This window comes from Amblyomma mixtum, chromosome 9 (genome assembly GCF_055824585.1).
Source record: "Amblyomma mixtum isolate Tamu chromosome 9, ASM5582458v1, whole genome shotgun sequence".
Taxonomy (NCBI): Eukaryota; Metazoa; Arthropoda; class Arachnida; order Ixodida; family Ixodidae; genus Amblyomma; species Amblyomma mixtum.
Window position 1 is genome coordinate 56,499,583 of NC_143020.1, and position 23,348 is coordinate 56,522,930.

Sequence of the window (23,348 nt, forward strand, 5' to 3'; positions counted from 1 at the left end):
TGTCTGATAAGTTTGGGCTAAATGAATGAAACGCCCTATGGATAGTGTCGGTATAGTCAATTAAGTGAGCGTTATTCGACCACCCAGGAAAATATTCTGCCCACGTGAACGTTGTTTGCCACTCAGCAGACCAGGCGATTCGTCACTGATTACGCTGTCAAATACCGACTGAAAATGATATGGTTGAAGAATGTTCCACGTCGGTGGAACATTCCATCATCAGTCATGTCGTTGTCGCAGTGTGTTTCTCGGACCAACAAAGGAAATGAAAGTTGAATTTATCTGCGCGCCTTTTTTTTTTATCTCTGAAAGGGTCGCTGTCACTTATTATGCGCTTTGATTATTGTATCCAGAGATATGTAATATATCTAAAGTAGAGTGTTTGTACTGGGCTCTCCGCACTTCGAATTCCAGGGATGAGTGTTTGTGCTGATTACACAGAATTCGAATTAACAGTAGTCTTTTAACAGATTTGATTCCGAATATTCGGGATTACGCAGAATTAGAGTTAACAGCAGTGATTTGGTTCCGAATATTCGAACAACCGGTAGTTCGCATTAAGCGAATTCGAATTCCCCAGCATCCACTGCGTTTGCGGGATGCGGCTTGCATTGCTTTTCATGGGCGGGGGCGGCCCGCTTAATGTAACCACTGAAAACCTACCCGATAAATGGCGTTATGTTCTCACATCTTCGTCATTTCGAAGCTTGGGTAGAATCCGGCGAGTGACCTCTTTTAACAGTCCACATAGTACATTGCGCCACTGATTAATGATGTTGTGGGCTGAACTCCCGGTCCACCTGACCGCATTAATTGAGCGAGGTAGATGATGCCCTGCCGGTGTAATATGGTGATATGGAATGTGCTCGTTTTACGCTGATTTGGCCTCAAAGTTACCTGATAAACTCTGGGACTACAATTCGATTATGCGCTAGCAGAGCGGGGCCCTCTCAGTTCAGTGATTTCTTTTGCTATCAGGTTCAAGCTGCATATATTATCGCGCTGTCCCAGATCAACTGCGGCTGTGAATATTTCCAAAGGTATTTAGGCTACAGCCATGAACTTCGTCAGTCACAAACGACCCTACGTCAAAAGAGCAACCCTGACACAATGGTACGAGGTTACAGGTGAAGTGCCTCTCCGGTTGTGTCGAGACCTCAAAAGAGCACTGTCGATGCACTGAGGTTAGCCTCTATCGATTTCTTGCCCCGCTTTACAGACAGAGGCTTCTTCCGCTAAAAACTCAGCTTTCAGAAGCTACAAAAAGTAAAAAAAAGAAATATAGGTATCGCCGCCATCGTCCGTTTTCACAAGTAGGCTGCCAAAGGAAGCTGCATCTCGATTCCCTATTCGCAAGCAAACTAGAACGACGTTAGTATTTTTATTCGTATCTCAGAGGCTAGACAAAGCGAACATTCACTTGTTTGTCTGGGATCTCGGTGTCCATAATATTTTCAACGTCATCATCAACATCATCAGTTTCAAGTGTCGCAAAAACTTTCATCTTCAAGTTTAAGTTTCTCGGCAATCAGTAGGCATTTTGCTTCCGGAGTGAGATTCAGCAAAAAAAGCACAAAAAATGAAATTATAGATACAGATATCGGATAGAGTTGTCCCTAGTTCCCCTCTAATAATGGAAGTACACTATACTGAGTTTCAGAACCGAGTCGTGAAGGGCCAGACGAACTGAGGTAACGAGGATTAATTTTCATCTCAGCTAGAAACACCTGTCCCAGTCTCAGCGCGCGCTAACCCAGCACGTGCGTTCCATTTTTCGAACCGCTACGCGAGCGAACTTCCGAATACACCTGCACTGTAGTACGGCGCATCTGTCAACCGCGTTTTCTTTGGAAGCCATGTTGCTCCGCTTGGAGCTAACTCATCGTTCGGCTGAATGCCCATATTCGCTTGAATATCCTAACCTCGGCTGCAGCTTTCCAATCAGAAACGAGAAAAATAAAACAGGACAAGAGGCCAGTGTTCAGTGACCTCGGTCGGCAGCTGCTGACGCTGACCCCATTTCCATATCGTCGTTCCAAGGCCCGCCGCCACGTCCCGAGAGGACGTGCAGGTGGAATGGCTGCGCCCTCCGGCGGCAGAAATCAAGTGTTTTGGAGTGCACGTGAGAGCGTATTGCCTCTGGGACGACCTAGGTTTCTGAATACTTTGCGCATAAGGGTGTTCACCATAGGCCCTTCGCGGATAACGGCATATGACTGTTTACGAGCAGTGATGGTCGAGTCGGCGCGTCTCCAATGATAAGGGGTGACGGCATATTCCCCAACACTTAATGCATCGTTTTATCTATGCCGTGGACTGTGATAAGATTCGCCGGTCGTCTGTTTGGGGGGAAATATGGAGTTCGAATTGCGACATCGCGGAAAGGGTGGATGGAAGATGCTTGAGAGGATTCATTTTATTTTGCTTCTTCACTGATGCATGCAGTGTTATCGACATCGGCTCCGACTGATAAACTCTGGCAAAAAAAGAATGGCAGGCAAAACACAATATTCAAGTGTCACTATCGCGAGCTACTACCGCCTTAGAAGGGCGATATACTCGATGGAAAAGTTTTTTCTCCGTTGGAGTTGCTTCGCTGGACGATAGCGCTTGAAGGCCTGATAACAAAAAAAAGAATGTGATGCGATAAAAGCTGTTAGCGCAGTCACGGTTCTACTTCTAAGCGATGTGGGGGTGGGGGGGGGGGGGGGGCAAAATGATGTCGTCATACTATGTCTTATCATGTCGGTGATGGGTGGTGGTTGGAAAATAGCTGGTATCTTGGCAAACCGGAAGCTTGACGTCCTGAGCCAACATTCCGCAGACCAGGCAATTCAGGACATTTCACAAAGGTGTAGTTAAATACAAAATTAAGTCTGCTGTACCAACCACTGCGCACCTTTAAAGAGCTGCCTCACTTAGATGACGGCCCCGCCGCGGTGGCTTAGTAGTTACGGCGCTCGGCTGCTGACCCGAAAGACGCGGGTTCGATCCCGGCTGCGCCGGCTGAATTTCGATGAAGGCGAAATTCTAGAGACCCGTGTGCTGTGCGATGTCAGCGCACGTTAAAGAACCCCAGGTGGTCGAAATTTCCGGAGCCCTTCACTATGGCGTCTCTCATAGTCTCAGTCGCTTTGGGACGTTAAACCCCAACAAACCAAACTAATCACTTAGATGACTGGCAGAGGAACTGAGGCCTCGTGAAGCCTGGTAGCTGTAAGCCTTTGCCCCTACAGCAGACTTTGTATGCCTGCTCGAATAAATTGGTGAAATCAGAACTTAATTTTTGCTACTCCGCTAACTTCCAGATCAAGCTTCAATCATCCAGAAATTCTTCCGCCCCAAAGACCACCCACACACAACCGACTCGCCCATCTAGAGCAAATCTATTTAACTGGCTCACTTTTCCGACGCTCTCTCGATGGTTAAATATCGGTTTCCACCACCTTAGTTCACTAACACACGCCAAGAACATCTGGCTAAGCAGGTTAAAGTAGCCTTATGGTCATAACGTTCTTCAAATATAATAAAGTTAAATGAAATCGGGCTATTTCGACTAACTACGTGCACTGCAGGGGTTGCTTTACCTGCATGCTTTTCGAAATTGCATGTGTTTTGGCACGATGTAGGCAAAATTGGTTGAGCCTCAGCGGCGAGGGTAATTGCGTAACGATATTCTAATAACTGTTATTGCCATTACTAACAGCCGGCTACAAATCTCTAATCGTAATCAGATGCCTATCTGTAATAGTTAAAAGTTAACTATTACAGTTTAGTCAACCACTTTACTTGGTAGCATAATTCTCCAGTTTTTTTTTGTTTTTTCACGTCCGCCATCACTGGCCGCAGCTTCTCTTTACCTCATAAACCATATTTTTAAATATCAGTGATCGGCATCCTTGAAACACTTGGCACATATAGGCACGTAACTGTTTGCTGTCGCACAATAAAATAAGCGGCGGTTTAAAAGCACGTCCCGTGACGTACGCTAACGTAACCCTCGCGTTTTTCAGCCATTGGAGAGAGACAACCACGCGCAACTACAAGCGGTGTTCATTTGTGTCACAGCCAGAGTACGACATAAGGAAATAGATTGAAAGGAATCAGATACGCCTAGACTCGTAAATACTTCAACCGCCCACAGTGCCAATGTGGCTGTGGGTCTGCGTTGTGTAACCGTCAGTGCGTGACACAGATTGGGGTTACACTGTAGCTAAATCAACTAGGTTGAGGCAATTCTTTGTTGCAGTCACGGGACACACACTGAGGTTACGCTGTAGCTAAATGAACTAGGTTGCGGCAATTGTGTGCTGCAGTCACGGGTTGCAACAGCTGTGCTTATCATTCGCCCCATTTTTGTCACAACTGAGGCCGGGGTGCGAGCGCGGTCACGTCCACCTTCAGGGCTGGACACTGTGCCATACACGCTTCAAGAGCCTTTCCTGAAGCCTTACGAGCTTTCGCAGGAATAACCTTCTTTTTCCCGCAAACCTTGCCGTCTCTTTGCAGGACGAACGACGTTTACAATGTCGTCAGTCAATCGATCAACCATTAAACCAAGTCAATCAATAAATTATTCTATAAATCAACGAGTAAATTAATCAATAAATACATTGATGAATAAATCAGTAAACACATTAATCAGTTAATAAATAGCCAATTAATTTGTAACTCTGCCATGCTAGCCTCTCTCTGTCTGTATGGATGGATGGATAGGTGAGTCGACCATTTCTTCAGCCAACCCGTATTCGATCTATCGGGCAATATATGTTCTATTTGTCTATCAGCTTATGCATGACAGTCTATCTCCTTTCGTGCTACGTATGAAAAATGCATTAATCTGTCAATCATTTTATCAAGCAGTAAATCCTGATATAATAACATGATTGGCGAAGAAAGTTGTGCAAGTTGGTGTAGATTCACAGTGGACCAAGAACTCGGTGGACACACATTTATGTTGGAAGAAACAAGACTGGTTTCGTCTTGTTCCATTCCTTCTGTTTGTGTTATTCCGCGCTGTTGCCATGAGCATCACATGAGCAGCAAGTTCTAAAATGATTAACTTCAAAACGATGAAAATCATGGCGACAAATATAGCCAACTGAAAGAAAATGATAGAAAGGATATATGTCAGCCTGTCCCCTTAGACGCACTTTTAAATGTTGCTGCTGGAACATGCGCAGAGAGGTCCGCGTAAAAGATCTTGCTGCCAGAAATAACGTATTCGCGAAGCACAGTAAATATTAGAAACCGCGCAAAGCATGTAAGGAGCAAAGCGGGGCCTACAACAGGCGTGGCAAAGTGCCGCTTAACTAGAATTGCAAGTTTATGATCCAGTAATGGTCGCAAACATCGCAGAAATCCACAATTCGACGCGGAACAAAAACAAATTGCCGTCACACTGTCCGGCCTTGCCGGCGTGTGCCACACACTTCGTCCTCCAAACACATTTCCATGACTTTTTTCAGCGCTATAGGCCAAGAAATTTTCCTTTGACAACTGGAAGGATGTTCTAACGTACGCAGACCTTATGCGCAGAATTCACAAAGAGAAAACACACGCACTTGACGCAGTTTTGTGCTTAGCCTTACCCTTGTCTGAATAACAGCTAGGGTTCTTTCGTGTTGTTGAATTAACTTAAGTTATTCCACCAATGCATTCATCCATTGGAGGGAGTACACTGACCCGCCGCGGTAGCTCAGTGCTTGAGGCGCTCGACTGCCGAGCCGGAGTAACCGAGTTCGAGCCCGACCGCGGCGGCCGCATTTCGATGGAGGCGGAACGCTAAAAGCGCCAGTCTGCTGCGCAATGTCAGTGCACGTTAAAGATCCCCAGGTGGTCGAAATTATTCCGGAGACCTCCACTACGGCACCTCTTTCTTTCTTCTTTCCCTCCCTTCCCTTACGGCGCGGTCCAGGTGTCTTCCGAGATATGCGAGACAGATACTGCGCCATTTCCTTTCCTGAAAAACCAGTTCTCAATTTCAATACATTAATTGAGATTAATAGCTGGCCTTGATGATAGCCAGTCCGCCTACTACGCGTTAGTGCCTTATCGTGATGCTTGGTACCCTAACAAGCTTATCACCAAAGCTCTAAGATTTGAGTACACTCTGAATGCTAAGGTCTCGTTGTAGCTGACCGATGTCCTGAAAGAAGGCCACGAGCCGTTAATTCTATTGAGCCAGGAGAGGCCCTACCAGTGCCGCGGCTTGGAAGATGGCGGAAGTCACGTGTTTGGGGAGGCTATCTTGATCGGGCATGTTTCGCAAAGGCCACAAACTGATTTGTAGTTGCTGTGGCAGGATCGACTGCAGCGCCACCCGGCGGCAGTTTCGGACAGCGGTAAACAAAAAAAGTTAAAATCAAATGGAGCCTGCCCGGCCAACTATCGCCGAGTTCCCGGAGGCTCTTAGCAACGGCCAGAAGAGGCGTTGTAGTTGCTATGGAGGAGTGTTATTCACTACTGGCTTCACCGAAAGTGAAGTCACATCTCCCCTGACCTGTTTACTTCTTTTTTGCATAAATCTATCGTAACGAGATGATCATGACTGCGGAAATAGGTCAGATGTAGGTCAGATGAGTAGGTCAGTAGGTCAGAACTATAGTTCATCTGTACAAACTCTCATACTCGGCGTTTATTTATTCCCCGTGCAATTAGAACTGCGTGACGCTCGTACTACGGGCTGGGAGACGTCAGGAACTCGCAGCCCGTTCGTAGCCCGTAGGTGCAGGCTAAGCACTCTAGTTGACGGGCCAGGGACACGCTGTCAGCCTTTCCGGAGTAAGCGTACTTTTGGAACATGTGGAGCTCTGGAAATGGGGGGAACGCTAGCGCGTCAGGACAAGGTCGAAATGATGCCCTTTTTTTCAGCCGCGTACACGTGCAACCGTTTATGAGTGTATGTGCGTGTGTGTACGTGTTGGTGTATCCACGTGGTCGTTGCATGTGCGCAGCATCCTTAATTTACGGTTCTGAGCCTTTGACGCGTCCAAGGACCTATGACCGGGCATGAAATTTTACTAGGCGGATATATGGGTCAGGGAGATGGTTAAATTTGGTTTCGAATAGGAGCACGACGAATAGAAGCAGGCAATAGCGTCAATTTTTTATCATCATTATCGCCTTACAATGTCCATTACATGAAAATTGCCCCGCCCATATTCCACTAGTTAACCTGGATTTGTGCTAGCTGTGGCTCCCTTATCCCCACAAACTTTCTAATCTCAATCACCCACGTAAGATTTTGCCGCCCCCTGCTAGGCTTGCCATCTCTTGTAGTTTAGTCAGTTACCCTTAACGGCCGTCAGTTATCGTTCCTTCGCATTACATGTCCTGCCCGTTTCTTCTTGATTTCGACTAGGATATCATTAAATCGCGTTTGTTATCTGGCTCAATCTTTTGTCTTCCTAGCTCTTAAACGTCACACCTAACATTATCCTTTCTATAGCTCGATGCGCTGTCCTAAACTTAATTTAAATCCGTTTCGTTTCCTCCATGTTTCTGCCCCATACTCAGTGTCGATAATCGTTACATACACAATCGTTACATACTTTTCCTTTGAGATATTCCGGCGAACTGTTGTTCATGTCATGCTAGTATCTGCAAATGCACACCACTCTCTTCTCATTTTTTTTTTATTTTACTCGTGTGGTATGGGTGCAATAAATCCCTTCGATGCTGTTAGCTTTGACAAGCTTCCCAGTTTCCACTCTTCCGTGCAGAAACTGACGGGACGGTTACCACTGCGTGATGAGAGATTAGGCGACGGTTGTGTGTAGTGATGAATGCTATATTGGCTCATTATAATTTATTTTGTTCTTTTCTAGTAGAATGCGCGCTGCGTTGCTGTGTTCGGACCACACGGCTGGCGCTTTCCGATTACGTCATGCGTGACATCACTTCATGCTGGCCAGTCAGGGTGCCGCTATTACGCCGAAGCCCTAGAATTTCGAAATGACCGTTTGGAAGAAACTTCGATTTTTTTTTAGAAGGCAGAACGAGGGGGGATTTATTAATAAAGCATTTTTAATGTCAGGGATTTAATTCCTGTGAGAGCTAAAAACGGCAACCTCTGCCTTTGGCGCAGTCGGCAAACAGCTCCATCGTGCCGAAGAATATAACAAAATAAACAACCTCGGAACCGCACGTGCGCCTCGAGCTCGGGCTAAAACCGCAGTTTTATTTTGACGGCCATGGAGTGAGATATCATTTTCTGCGCTCCCTGCAAAGTTAGTGTGCGGAAATTTTTTCCTTTCGTATTGCTGGTTCAATTTATTCGCTAAAAAAAAGGCACCGCGATTCATTACCAATGGAAGAAGTGCTACAAGGTCATAGGCATTTCCGACGCTGCGCGCCTCGGAAGATGCACAAAATCAATGGAAAATACCGCGGAAACTGTAACAAAAACAAATCATCATCATCATCAGCCTGACTACGCCCACTGCAGGACCCGCTTCCGATCTCTTAACGTTACACCTATCATTTTCTATCATATTCTGACCCGAAAGACGCGGGTTCGATCCCGGCCGCGGTGGTTGAATTTCTTTGGAGGAGAAATTCTAGAGGCCCGTGTACTGTGCGATGTCAGTGCACGTTAAAGAACCCCACGTGGTCGAAATTTCCGGAGCCCTCCACTACGGCGTCTCACATAGCCTTAGTCGCTTTGGGACGTTAAACCCCATAAACCAACCAACCAACAAAATCCTGCGCTTCTAGCAAATTAATTATGCGGCATTCACACTGTTTCTGTTTTGTTCACTAAATTTTTTCGCCCGCTACGACGGCAGCGCCATTCCTTAGTAAATCCGGAAACGCTGCGCTTGAATCTCAAGGTCATAGGCGTTTCCGATGTTGAGGTGCTCTAAAAACTGCACTCAGAAACAATGCGGTATGTATGCGATACAAACAAATGCGCTTCGATCCAGGCCCTCAATTTCCTCTGATCCGGCGAGCCAATTTCTGACGTTTTGCTTTCGAAACCGCGAAGCCCCGTGTAAATCGAATCCTCCACAGTCGCGACCGCGCGCTTCAACAACAGCTGGCGTCGACTCCGGTTTCAGGGCGACGTCACCTTTCCGTTGTGTCGAGCGCGAGCATAGCATAGCTCGGTAGAAATTCGAAGCGAAACGTAAAAACAAAGGATTACTAACCAGGCATCCGCCCTGTACATGTGCACGAATGGTCACGACGCATGCGCAGTTGGGATACACGCTGACGAGCCTGTGCTGTCGGAACGTAAATGTTAGGCTGAGATCTGTGTTGGTACATCCAAGAGGTCGTAAAAACAGTTTGAATCTAGGGCTGTAAAAAAAAAAAATTCTTCCTCTCTCTGTGCGCGTGTAGCTATAACCTGCCGGGTCGCAGTGCATGCGTGAAAGATCTGCGCAGTTCTGGGCCGCGTTATATCGAGCCTGATAATAAAAATTAAAGCTTGCCACCCCTTGTTTTTTTTTTAACTGCACAGCGCTTTTCGATGTAACCCTCACCAGGTGCAATGCGTTTCCGCTGGATGGGCACGTACCTCACACGCCGCCATCGAAGTGTGCAAGCGACTCTTTCGCCGTACTGGACGTCGCCTGGACGTCTCCTGGACGTCGCGATATATCTGAGGATAAAGCTCGGGCTTTATCCTCGCAAGTAGAAAAACATGTGAAGGAAACAGAGTTTGCATTCTTTGAAGTGTTCGCGAGTTTAGTACGCTGGTGATGTTGTTTAAAGCTTTCAGGTGGTCGAAATTTCCATAGCCCGTCACAGCAGCGTCCCTCATAGCCTGAGTCGCTTTGGGGCGTTAAACCCCAATAAACCATAAACCATCATTCTTCTGCAATGACGTGCAGACTATTGCGCACCTGCGACGGATGTGGTCCTTAAAAAAAGAAGCGTTCCAAAAATTCCTTTTAGTGCATAACATTTTTTCAGTTCCATTCCTTAACAAAAAGTCAGAGCCCAGGATGTGCGCAGTTCACTAAACACCCCCGTTTTGTGGTTGTGAGCTGCGTCCCTTTTTAATTGCAGATAGCGCTATTCGTTGATTGGCTCACTGAGCAGTGTGTTTACTTCAGCCATCACCAAGCGGTACGACCCTAAAGACGTCAACTGCCGTTCGAAAGCTCCTGACGATGGGCATTTCAAATGCCGACTCGATATGTAACTGTAAATCGCTATACGATTCGGGGGGTAACTATCATGCACTCTAAACCAGAAAGGAGTAAAAAGGGGTGTAAGCTCTCTTCTAGCGCACTCTCTTTTATAGAAGGGAGTGCGCTAGAGGAGAGCTTACTCTCATTTTTACTCCCACATAGGTGTATTGTTGTTTAGAGTGGGAGTCGTGTGTCGTGAGCCTACGAACAACATCGACATAGCAATACTACTTATTTTTGTTTGTAATAAGGGAGTAATTACTCATTGACATCCACCCGAGCGCAGCCATACGGCTACAAAGGAAAACTACACAGCTTTCTCAGAAACTTCGTAGTTAAAGAAAAATTCGTCCTGGTCCGGGGTTCGAACCCGGGACCACCGCTTCACCGGAGCGGTCGCTCTACCAACTGAGCTAACCGGGACTTTTTTTTTCTGTATTGTGAGCCGGGACGGCAAGCTTATGGTAGGGCGAGAGCGAATTGATCAATAACTCGAAGTGGGAACACCATAAGCTCTCGCCCTATCATAAGCTTGCCGTCCCGGTTAGCTCAATTGGTAGAGCGACTGCTCCGGTGAAGCGGTGGTCCCGGGTTCGAACCCCGGACCAGGACGAATTTTTCTTTAACTGCGAAGTTTCTGAGAAAGCTGTATAGCTTTCCTTTGTAGCCGTATGGCTGCGCTTGGGTGGATGTCAATGAGTAATTACTCCCTTATTACAAATCTACTCCACCTTGGGGAATTCCCCTAAACATTTGACCAACACTTATGTTTGTTTTCTATACCTCGCTTTCACTTACCTCCTGAGTATGAAATACACGTAATCACCGGGGGTTTTCCTGAGTCGGTGTAATCTTTGCCACGTGCTAAAGTTGAAATCTGTGGTGGTTTTTCCTGTATTAGTAAACATTCACCTATTTCTCAACGTGTTACTGTATCGACGTCTCGTAATGGTAGCATCTCGTCTGCACTCAAATGATTGTGTAAGGCGCAGCGACCAACGCTGTACTATCCCCCCTGTAGAAATGCATTTTCTTTTTTCAGTTGATTAAAACACGTATCTGCTGTGCGCGTTGCGAATGCGACTAGTCAAAAATAAAATAGCAATAAAGGAACTCAGCAAACCTAGTCCCAGTTAAAACAGATGCTTGGGCAAGTTGGTAACTCATTTTCACCGGAACAGCGCGCACTAAGACACCGACAAGAAGGGAGACACGACACACACGAGCGCTGTTTTTTTAATACATGGATGGACGGACAGACAATTAATAGGGCCCGATGTACTAGAAATGAAATTCGTTAAAACAGATGCTTGGGCAAGTTGGTAACTCATTTTCACCGGAACAGCGCGCACTAAGACACGGACAAGAAGGGAGACACGACACACACAGCGCTCATGTGTGTCGTGTCTCCCTTCTTGTCCGTGCGCGCTGTTCCGGTGAAAACTAGTCCCAGTGAGACGGGATTTCATTATCCGTCCATGACACGACCTTAAAAAGTCTCGTCGCGTGTTCTGCGTTGCAGTCAAACTCGTCTCCCTCAATGCCATGCGGCACCAGTGGATAAGCTTGACGTATACAGACAACTTGAGAGACAAGGTATGTGAAAAGAACGGACGAGAACGTGCCTCTCTGTTTTGTTGTTGAACGAACACGCAGACAGCTGCGTGAACTGTAGTCTGGTGTTTTCTTATTCTACGACAAAAATTAAGTAGCAGCATTACAAAAGAACGAGTTATAATGTAGTGTAATATTAAGTACTTGATCGATAATCCGAGACAAGCATTAGAAAATAGCATACTGAGAGAAAGCCACAGTTAAAGCCAGAGAAATGACTTTACTCAGAAGGGTGTTAAGGTAGTCTACCGTGCACGAGGGAAAGGGATGATTGATGCGATGTCACTGAGAAAGAGCGAGAGAATGAGAACAAGGACACCAGGTAAGGACGTTCGTGCTCCAATGTCACAATCGTTCGCGTAAACTCGACGCCATCAGGAATCTAAACAAAGCTTTGTATGCCTTCAAGGGTGCCGATAGATGAGACCACCGCCCGATTAGTTTGCCCTCCTTCGATGAGCGGGGATCGACGCGGTCTATAGAGAAGCACATACGTAACTCGTCTTTAGGCGCTAAACACAGGGCATTCAACAGGGCGATATGCAATGCCGTTGAAGGTATTGAAAACTGAGGCATAAAAGAAACAGAAATCTGAATATTGCGACTGCAACCAATATATTCCTTGGTTAGTTGTCTTCAGTAATGCGACTGGAAATGCATTCTGTCACGAGCCTTCTTCGTAAACAACGGCATTCAACATCTGGTGCCGTTCAGGGTCATCGCGGACTTTCATTTAGCCGTTCTAAAGCAGTCTCTGTACGCTCGGCACGCAGGTGTTCACCATCCTGAAAATTCCAATAAAGAGAGCGCTTGACGCGAATGTTATTCGACCTTCAGTGTGTTCCTCATCTGTGCCTCCCACGCTCAACGTACTGCCTGAAGGTCAGAAGCTTTAACAATTCAATGATGCGCTTGTGCGCTGTGAGGATATAGTGGCTGGAATGGGACTAACTGCGTCACTTATTCCTCCTGGGGAACGGTTAGTCCAGGGGGAGATGAACAAAGGCTAATGCCCCTTTACTGTTGATCTCTGAAGGAATAATGATTGCTCTGTGTGTAACTAATGGGTGTGGCAGTGCAGTTAGTCCCTGAAGGACTCAACTCTGCAGCATTTTTATTGCTGTCCTAATAAGAGCGTGCAAACAAGGGTACTTATATAGCGCGCCATTTAGTTCCGGTTCGCAGGAGTAGGATGGAACTTGAAGGGATATACCGTGTGCCGCATTTAGTCCTTTCTGGCTGTCACAGTATAGACTACGAGAGCGTTGATACAGCACCTACAGTGGCTTGCTTTCAGCTGACAGGAACAGGAAGGAGATTATGGGGTCAAGAAATAAAGATACGTTCTTATAGCACGAAACCGCTGGTCGCTCTCAGTGACTGTATGTTACTATTTGGGAAAGAAGTTGCTTGAAAAGTCATGACATCGAACCCGCGACTCGATGAGCGAATAGATTCCGCTAACCAAGATGCTGTGGCTCTTAAACAGATGTCGATTTCTTTGAGGGTATATTAGACTGATGTTGTCGTCGTGACAGCGCAAGATATTCGGCATTTATTTAATTATTTATTTATTCATTCAAAATACCCCTGAAGGCCCTCATTTGAGGGTATTACATTGGGGGGAAGTAAGTACAAAGCATTGGTACAAGGTTAAAATACTGCTCGAAAATACAATAGAAATCACAAAATATTAATAAAAATTAGGCATCCACAAAAAGGGAAGCAACAATTGCACATAGTAGCAAAATTTGAGAACTAAAGGCATGTGCAGAAAAAGTCGTGTGGTGCCTGGTGTCTATAGGTATTGTGAAATAGTGGTTAGTGTACACAAAAAAACCACGAAAGTTAACGTAAAGAAAAGAGGAAGCCCGAGACTCGGATTAGAAGGCCTACTACGATGTCGGGTTCAAACGCGATCGTTGCTATGCACGGTCGAGTGTGTATACCGTTGCAGTAAAGCAAAACTGGCGGGCGAAACCATAATTTGCACTACCCTTTGTGTAAAAGCCAGATTCACACCATTTACCCTCTACATCCGAAGGTTAAAATGCGGATTACTTCTGTCCGCAGCAAGTCGCTCGCGTTAGATTCTTGGGAAGCAAAGGAAAGCAGGAAGTCTTCCGGTTGTTGGTTGGGGGCAAGTGCTCTCACGCATGGCGCGGTTTGTTGCATTTTCTATGAAATGACCCGACCGTTAAGTTAGACGTCTCTCAGATCTGTACTACCTTCCAACATCTTTAATATCACTCGCAGTGCGAGTGATATGGTATAGTTGTAATTACATATTGATTGATATTGATTACATGTTACTGTACTGCAGTATATATATTAGAAGCATTTAAATATCATAAAAATGCTTATAAATGTCTCTTTATAATTACGGTTATTATTGTGACTAGTAAATATGATAAATTATCCATAAACAAGGTTTTTGCATCGTTTATAATGTTTTAAGAATTAAGTTATTTAGGTATATAATTTACTAATAAATATCATTCAACATATTTATTTATGTACAAGCTTTTCGTCTAACACGAACGCGAAAGCACACGACCGCCGCGTTTCCTGGCCTTGATCCTCCATTGAGCGCGCGCGTGTCGCGTGATCAATTGGCTGAACGTGTCTACAAGTGCGACTTCCTTATCAGCCCGAACCCCCTGCACGCTGCCCGCGGTGTTCACCTCATTGACAACCATTGTCTTCTACCTTTGCCCCTCCCTCTCCGCTCATCGCAGTCTGCCTCGTTTCCGGACTGTCTCACAGTCGATGGCGTAAAATATATCTCATGTTGGGTTTCCCACGAATCCGTACCTCGTACACACGCCTCGCAGAATCCGCCGACTCCCTGCACCATCGGAGGCACTACCGCAATGCCTCTCTCATTTACCTGTATCAAGGCGAAAGCCTTTAATGACTCATACTGTCGTCCGTTAGAAGAGGGTGTCATACCTTCTGCAGCGTTTAACTCGTGTTAACTCCGGAACTAAAAAAGATAGTAGAAAACCAATGGCTGCTTCAGGTAGAGGATGAAAAAATGAACCCAGTAGCCTCGTTTGATGGCTGTGGAGCAATTAGTTGATTAATTGCAGTCAAAAGTTTCAAAATTTTGTCGAAATAGCGCGGACGTCGATGCAGCCACGGGAACGGTGTGACGTCACTTCCACCGGAAGTCGTCACGACATAGTGACAATTGCCACAGAATGATCGGGAAAACGCCGGATTTGTGCCAAATTAGATGGGAAAACGTGTACTTAAGCGTAGATAACATTTAATACTCCTGAAAGATGTATAATTTGGGTATCGATATAGCCACGGGAACGATGTGACGTCACATCCACCGGAAGTCGTCACGGCATAGTGCCCTCGGCTTTCGCCTCTCAACACTTGAGTTGCCAAAGTGTTCTCGCAATTATTTGTGCACACTTGATATCTTGTTTTTTCCTCTCCGTCCAATAATAGACCTCGTCATCGCTTGTATGCCCGTAGCCGTTTATCAGACACTTGAACATTCCATTCTTTATTGTTTTTCTCCTACAAAGGGGGGACCGCACTGCATGCCAAAACCTAGCGTAGATATCTCACGGACGGGCTTTTGTTGCCTGATGCTTTGACGTCAGTGACGTCAGCTCTCGGTGGAATACGTGCATACACTCACTGTTGTCCCACTAAAACGCGTGAGTGCGTTCAAACAGTCTGGTCAAAGCATTCTATGAAACTTTCAGCGTATAATCGCGGCCAAAGTCGACGTTGTATTGTCGCAAGCAGCAGCGGAGGACCACTGACGCCCACAGCAGAACAAATGTCTATGGCGTTGACCTCCTAGTTGACTATGGCCTGCGCCAACTGCGTCCGCACTGAAGGTGCCAACTTCCTCATTTCATCTGCGCACCAGGTGCGAATATCTGGAACAAAAGGCCATACGATTATGAAAGTATGTTTATTAGTGATACAACAAGAAATTAAGATTACTTCCTTTACCCAAAAATAAGTCGTAATATAAGTTATAAGTAAGGCATAATTCCATCGTCAACTATCCATTTGTGAGATTTTTAGATGTATAAGTATATATTAAGTTATTTTTTCAAAATAAACTATGGTGAACAGACCGTGATTAACCCGCACCAAGGGAATGGATTTGTGCTGTTAATTTACCGGATCGATTTGTCAAGATGGATTGAGACAAGAATGTGGAACGCCTGTCTCTAGAGAATTAAAGCCACACCACATGTGGACACGTAGTACCACGACTGGCCACAAAATGTCTCCCCGTTTTGCGGCCAACTTACTGTGGTCCATATTTCATGCGTTTGCACCACAAGACCTGCGCGGTTCGACAATATATACAGAACCGAGCCATTTCGGTACGTCTCATCCGTCGAACTGCATCGGAGAAGTAGGTGCCTATAAACCTCGTGCGTGGTTCTTTTCCCAGAAGCGTCAGTCGGCGTGCAATCAGCGAGAAAGCGAGTGTGTGTGTGGGGGGGGGGCTGAAGTTAAATACAACATCCGAACTTCGCTGGAGACGTGATTAATTGAGGACACGTGTCCCCCGTTTCGACACGGCTGTGGTGCAACTTATACAAGACCGAGGCGTGCAGCGCGTTTTTGAGTTTGCTTCAGCCAAGATACGTCACTCGCGATACGCTCAGTGGTCATCCCAGATCTGCAGGATTTCGGAAATCAGTACTGCGAAAGAATTTGAAAGAGAGATGCGGGCAAGAGTAGAGGTTCTCCGCAAAGCGGAGAGCGAGAGCGTGTGTTTATGCATACAGGAGAGAGAGAGAGTGCGCCAAGCTTAATCTTGACTCTGGGTGTCAAGGTCGCGTCCCCTCCGCGCGAAACCTCGAATGCGACCTTGATCGCCCGGCCGTCTCGGTAAACAGTCCGTTCACGTTCCTGAAATAAGGTCTCCTCCGCAAAAGCGGGCGCAGCTCCAAAAGCGAAAGGCGAGTGAAATGACGCCGTGTAAGCTTGTCGCGACCAGATCGCTTTCATGTATTATTGATGCTCCGGGCAGAACTTACACGCACACTCGGCAACGGCGGTGTCTGGAAGCGGTTGTTGTGGCTCTCGCGGACATTCGCTGTCATGGATAAGGAACGCAAAAGTACTGAGGTAAAGCTTTGTTTTCGTTGTGCACGCGTGGTTGTGCCTGTTTGAGTGATTCAGGGACTCTGTTGCGATGATGTACGGCCGACTTCCCTATGCCTAGTGCGTACTAACCAAGGTGCGTATTCTGTAGGAATGAGCTTAACTCGGTGGAATATCGTGCAGGTACAGCCTTTGTCAAAAGTTTAGAGCCCAGGGGGTTTGCTTCTGGGCTGCATTGCTTTGCTCGTAATGTGACCTCAGCGTCCCCAATCTCCTGAAGGTAAGAAGATTTTTGGTCCTGTTCCCTCCGATGCGTAGGACTTCCATGAGTGTTGCAGGAGCGCCACGATAGTGCTTAGAAGCAAACCCTCTCGGCTCTAAACGTTTGACAAAGGCTGTACGTAGTTGGAACATCACATCTTTTCACACTACACTGTCTCTGTAGCGGCAGACGTTGCGATGAACCTTGAGGCTGCAAACTTCATGTGCAGTTAAACCTGGATGTAACGAACCTCTACATAGCGAATTCTTCGATATAACGAAGTTTTTCGATTTCCCAACGCCGCCCCCATTTAAGCGCGTGTATTTGAGACCTCTATGTAACGAACGCCTAGCGGCGGTTGACCTTGATGTAACCTACTCGCTAGGCCAACTGTCTGTCAGCTTGTGCCGAGTTACGAAATTTGGCTGAAAAGTAAAGCATGAACTGACATCAGAGGAGCGTCAGCGATCGCAACGAGCGACCGCAGTTGAGACAGCGCGTCCGTTAGCGCATCTCCGTTGCTTTCGCTTTCGCCGCCCCTCTGTAGCTCGCACAGCCCGGGATACAAGCGACGTTTTTTTTTTTTCGGCGATATTTGCGCGGCAGAAAACGTTTCGGTGGCGCGACGCCCTGCTGGAGATACACGGAGCGAAGAAGCGGCGGCGCGCCGTCGCGTATCCCACGGCGCGAAAGTAATTGTGATCAACAAGTGGCAAATATCGCTGAGCAGTTAGGTCTGTGAGAGCAGCGACGCTGACTCTTCTGTTAAAATCACGAAAACGTTCTGTTCGACACCAATGTACTTGCTTCAGCACGCGTATTTATAAGAATTTGCGTGCTCGAATGCATGGTGTCGCGTGCCTTTGGGCGCCCGCTCAGCCGCGGACACCGCCGGAAGCGATTTTCGACACATTCAGTTCAGGAAGAAAATGCAGACAATTATTTTATTTATTTATTTATTTGGAGACACTGTCAATCCTTTTAGGGATTTTTACAGGAGTGGATTAAGTGCCCGTATACATTTGCTCATACAGCCATACACACGTTTGTACACAAGAGTATATCCAAGATTCGGCCCTGTTCTCTAAAAATAAAGCGACATTTCATGTCTGATGTAGCGTTTATTTTCACGATAACACTTCTGTGCCAAAATCACGGTGTAGCTCGTCTGCCATTCGGCCATGCTGGTGACGGCAGGCAGAGGCAGCCAAACCGGAAGAATGGGCTTTCTGCGCTGCTAATTAGCTTGTTTCAGCTAGTGCTTCCGGTCTTACCGGACGTCGTGCGTCAATATCTGGCGGAGCCATATCGGAGGCTGCGGGCGTTCCTCTCGACGCTGGGCGTTGAGTGCGCCCCGTCGGGCGGTAATCGCCGACTTGCAGCCGTAAAAAAGCTCCATGTATTTGGACTGTGACAAACCGCGGCGGAGGTGACGGTTGCAGTCGCGCTATCAGATACCGAATAATGGGGTTTCCTGTAAACATTTTCAAGGTGATTTCACCTATATTTATTTCTTATTTTAATTTCCGTTCTGCATTGCCCTTTCGGGTCTTCTCGCGAAAACAGTACGTACCTAAAACCTGGATGTAACGAAAAATCCCGGACTTTTTTCAACTTCTCTATTTCCAGGTTCAACCGTAGTGCGTACTACGAGGGTTTTGCGTGGCTTAGCTTGTGTACAGAAGTAGCAAAGAAGTTTTTGCGCTCCTAAGTTCACAGGGATACACAAAAGAGAACACAAGTAAGCGTGCGCAGCTTGCCGGTGAGACCGGGGGGCTGGTGGCTTTACAAATTGCCTCCGACCGTATGAACATTTGGGCTGTCCCAGAAAGTGCGAGTGTTAAGCGTATTACGAGTGTAAAGCAGCACTATTTTATTTTTATTATTACAACGCTGATTGTCGATTCTTGGGGACCGCACGTTAGGCCTCCTGGAGCGTCAATTTCAAGGATCATCGAAAATTATACTCACCCGAGATCTGGCATACTTGTTGGGAAGCCTTCTGTCAGCATCGTCAAATTAAGTCGTGTGCAGACATCCAGGGTTTATCAGTGATGCCATGGTCACAACAACGCGGCTATCTCTGGAAGCGCTTTCGACTCTCGCGAAAAGATTGTCATGTTCGTGAACCTCTTGATGACTTCATGTAGTAATGTTGTTCCTCCTTTTCCCCTTCTATTTTCGCCTCGTGCAGAAAACATCTTCGAAGAAGCTTGTCAAGCGCACCATCAGCAAGGCCTGCCGTTACGTCAGTCTCGGGGCCCTCTGCTCGTCGCCGGTGTTGGTGACGTCATTCCCTACAGAGCCTAACCTGGCCACGTCACATCGCTCAGCCTGGTCTTCCTGGACGGAGCCAATCACGTGGTCTCACGGTGCCCAGATGTACATGTAATGGCACGTGTGCGCACTTCGAGTTCCCAACCATGTGCCCTGACCTCAACTGCTGCGCGGACTGTCTCTGCAGGACGTTCCAACGCGGTGTGCCTGTTCTTCGTGTGTAAACCTTGAAGGCCTCATAACGAATAGCGACGTACAGTCTTGGTCAAAAGTCATAAGGCCAAAGGCTTTTCGCTTCAGCCCCATGATAGAACCATTACGGCACTACTGAAGACTGAAGAACCTTGAAATGCTAGCAGAAGGTTTCTTCTGGATATAGACAAGCTTCCTGCTTGACTTGTGTTTTGAGTGACAAACTACATGGATCATTCTAGGGTCATACATTTCGCTGCACCTGAACGCTGTGGCCTTATGACTTTTGACCAAGACTGTACATACTTTCAAGAGCGGTCATGCATGTACTGTACCATGCTAGTGAGGTGCAGCTTTAATTAAAAACAAGCGTTTCTTGAAGCGAGCATTAGAACAAATTTAAATTAAAAACCTACAGAGGGCGAAACTACATTTGTACGGTCACATAGCCTTAAAGAACCGTGCATCGCACTATTAATTAAGAACGATGGCAGGGATGTTTTTTTCCAGCTGGGAGAGCACATGGCCGTGACAGATGTCCATGCTCATGACATGTCTGTTCTACGCTGCAGGCCTTCCCATGTCAAAGCCGACGTCAGTTACCGTTCACATCGGCAGTGCTTCGGGGCTGGGGACATTCAGTGATAACCCCACTCCCACGTGCGTAATGTATAGGAATGTATACTGTTGGTTGAGGAGCTTCACAGCGAGACAGTTTCCCCTCTGTGTTGCCCCCCCCCCCCCCCGGGACTTGCTCAAGCGGGAACATGTCTGAAAACAGTGCACAAAGACTAAGCAATTTCCTGCTTACATGTATCCCCTGAAGTGATCTTCGTTGGCTGATGCCCAAAAAGACGAGGTTATTCGGGCACAGCATATGCAAGGGCATAACCGTGGCTGAAAGCTACGTATTTTCGCCAACGATCTCTGCGGCGCCTTGTCCTACGTCTATCATTCTTTCTTTTTCTTCTCTCTTTTCTTGCACCAATTTCCCAGCCACAGGGCGGGACAGTTAGTGCAAGAAAAGGGGCAATAGAGCAATACTTTATAGACTGTCTATTAACCGTCCATGGGCTTTAACGCCACCATAGTGGGACACTTGAATCGAATTCATGATACTAATTTAGAGCACGTGTCGTCCTTCTTTCAGCGTCCTCTTTCCTCGCGCTAAATTAGTATCATAAGTCCATGGGCTCATTAAATAAATTTCTGCGAGGTCTTGACTCAGCAACCGCTTTCGCGGTCACGGACGGAGCGGACGAGGATAATATTAGGCGTCTTCGTGAATAAACAGGTCTGTTTTTATAGCGGGTATTCTAAGAAGCGAACGCGATGAGTTTATAGGCACATGCATTCGTGCTGCTCACCTGGAGCTTATCAAGTTGTTGTTCCGGCGCCGTACCCCTGGCCAAACCAACTATTGAGCTGGCCGACATAAACGGCGAGGTTCTTTAACGGTCTCCTCCAAAGTTTAACTAGGAAGTAGAAATCTGGCAGTCATTAAACACGCCTCTGCTCACGCGTTGTTGAAATACCATAATTTTTTTTTCCATGTCTATGCAGCACCTAGGAAAAATGAAGCAGGGATGTTTTTCTTTATGCTTTTCGATCGTATTGTGCAGTGATATTCTTTAGTATCGCAAAGTCTACTCCAGTTTCGTGCAAAAAATAATTACACGATTTTTCGGAACTTTTAACTCCTCTGCGAAAGCGCCCTATAAATGTGCCTCGAAGACTACTGCGGGCTCCGGCGACAATCACAGACACAGCTCTGGAGGGCTGTCTTGTGCGTTTATCTCTATGAAGTGTTTTTTTCTTTAATTTTGTTCTGTGGACTGTGGCGTATAGTGAAACACCTTTGATTCACATGATCTCTTATAATGCCTTTTTTTTCTTGTTCTCGCACGAAAGTGAGTGCCTTTGTGCAAACAGATGTCAACTGCATGATCAAAGTATCAGATCCTGGAGTGATTGGTAGATTTTGAAAGTACTGTACAGAGTTGAGGCGCGTGCATAGGATGTATATATGTACATTTGAGGCATTTTATTCTTGTATAATATATTTTTCTTACGAGTGTTTACTGCGAATGTGCACCTGATTCGTGCTTGTGGAGCACAGGTTAAGAACAAACAGCACGAACTGCCCACCAGTGCGCTACATCAAGAACGCAGACAGACTCTGCTTATTTGTTCCTCTTGCACACTTTTCAATGTGAGCTTGCTTCATGGTTGGTGCTAATAAAATATTACTTGTGTGCTCACTGCTGCTCGTCTTTATGCGCCTTGGATAACCACGTGTTGAAGAACCTTCTTGGGCTTAAAATGAGCATCGTCAGTTGGAACTTTTTTCAACTCAGATAAGGTGCAAAATGCGTGGAGCCATACGTGGGAATTATAATTGCCTGTTAATACCACTGATATGTCTAAAGCGTGTTAACACATTTAAACGTCGCTGCTAAATTAATCTCTAATCATCGGCAACCATTGCTATTCGAAGAAGTCGCCGCGGAGGCTCAGTGGTTACGGCGCTCGGCTGCTGACACGAAAGAGGCGGTTTCGATCGCGGCCGCGGTGGCCGGGTTTCGATGGAGGCGAAATTCTGGAGGTCCGCGTACAGTGCGGTGTCGGTGCACGGTAAGGAACCCCAGGTGGTCGAAATTTCCGGAGCCATTCACTACGGCGTCCCTCGCAGCCTGTGTCTCTTTGGGACGTTAAGCCCCATAAACCAAACCATTGCTATGCGAGTTCATTGCCAAGACATCCTCACCAGGTTCATTTCGTCTGAGAAATTCACTAAGCAGGTAAGAGAGATTAGCCTGATGTGCGGTGCTTTGCTATTTCACGTACTCTAGGGGAGGCTGAAGTGCGGTGAAAAGCGCAATGAAGTTTTCATGGCGGACGGTGCGATGCTTACAAACACGTCACTAGTGAACGCCTGATCATATCTGCGGCTCGATGCGCGCGCTGCATAAGGACCTGTGAAATAGCCGAGCTGTCTGAAGAGATTTCCAAGCCTCAGACCCTCTGAAAGTGATCGCCGACTTGCCCAAGGAGCAGAAGTGGATGTGCCACTCAAATGGACTGCAATGTTCCGCTCAACTGGCCACTATCTTGAAGTGCTTCGCAGCCCGATCGCTCCTGGTGTTCGTCTCTCGTCTCTTGTGTCCTCGTCTTTTGCTGCGCTACAGTGTATTGGTGCTTGGGTCGGCAGTTAAATTTCTTGCGGCAGACAAGGCTACAATGTCGATTCCATCTGCTGACTTTTAAAATATTTGCTCGCACGTGGAAATAAAATAACAAGGTACCCATGAGGGCTAGTTGGTGTATATCAGACATAACTTAACCAGCGAAAGCACGAGACACCAGAGACACAGGACAACGCTCGACTAGCAACTGAAGTTTAATCGAGAAACGGCCAACCTAGGTCACCAGAAGACGCATGCGTATCAGACACACCAAAAAACAAACAAATACATATGTGGCGAATCAACAAGGAGGGAATACACGGTCCAACGCTTCAGACAAATATCTGTCTTATACCTGTGCTACACGGCAACGTTCGAATGACATTCGAGAACTGGAATGACATTCGGACTCGACGGACTCCCGCGGTGCTACACAACACTTTCCAAACGCATTCGAAAGCCTCAGCTCGTTTTCAGTGTACAACGACGACGACGGCGGCGGTCACACTAGTCCGACAACGACACTATATATCACGCTCAACAGCAGCATGTCATTATAGTGAAATATCTAGTTTACTATAA

The 23,348-nt window shown here is 46.7% G+C and overlaps 1 protein-coding gene and 1 non-coding gene across 3 annotated transcripts in view; one reads left to right on the forward strand and one right to left on the reverse strand.

Moving 5' to 3' along the window:
* LOC149329130 (uncharacterized) overlaps positions 1–21,842 on the forward strand; it is a 52,995-nt gene extending 31,153 nt beyond the window's left edge. For both annotated transcript variants that reach the window (XM_089560125.1, XM_089560126.1), the window contains one exon: positions 19,307–21,842. In XM_089560125.1, the coding sequence (XP_089416251.1) occupies positions 19,307–19,504 (198 nt within the window). In that variant the 3' untranslated portion in view covers positions 19,505–21,842. The remainder of the gene's footprint in view (positions 1–19,306) is intronic.
* TRNAT-GGU (transfer RNA threonine (anticodon GGU)) lies at positions 10,492–10,565 on the reverse strand. Its single transcript has one exon. It is a non-coding gene; the product is annotated as a tRNA-Thr (tRNA).
* Positions 21,843–23,348: the final 1,506 nt, after the last annotated feature.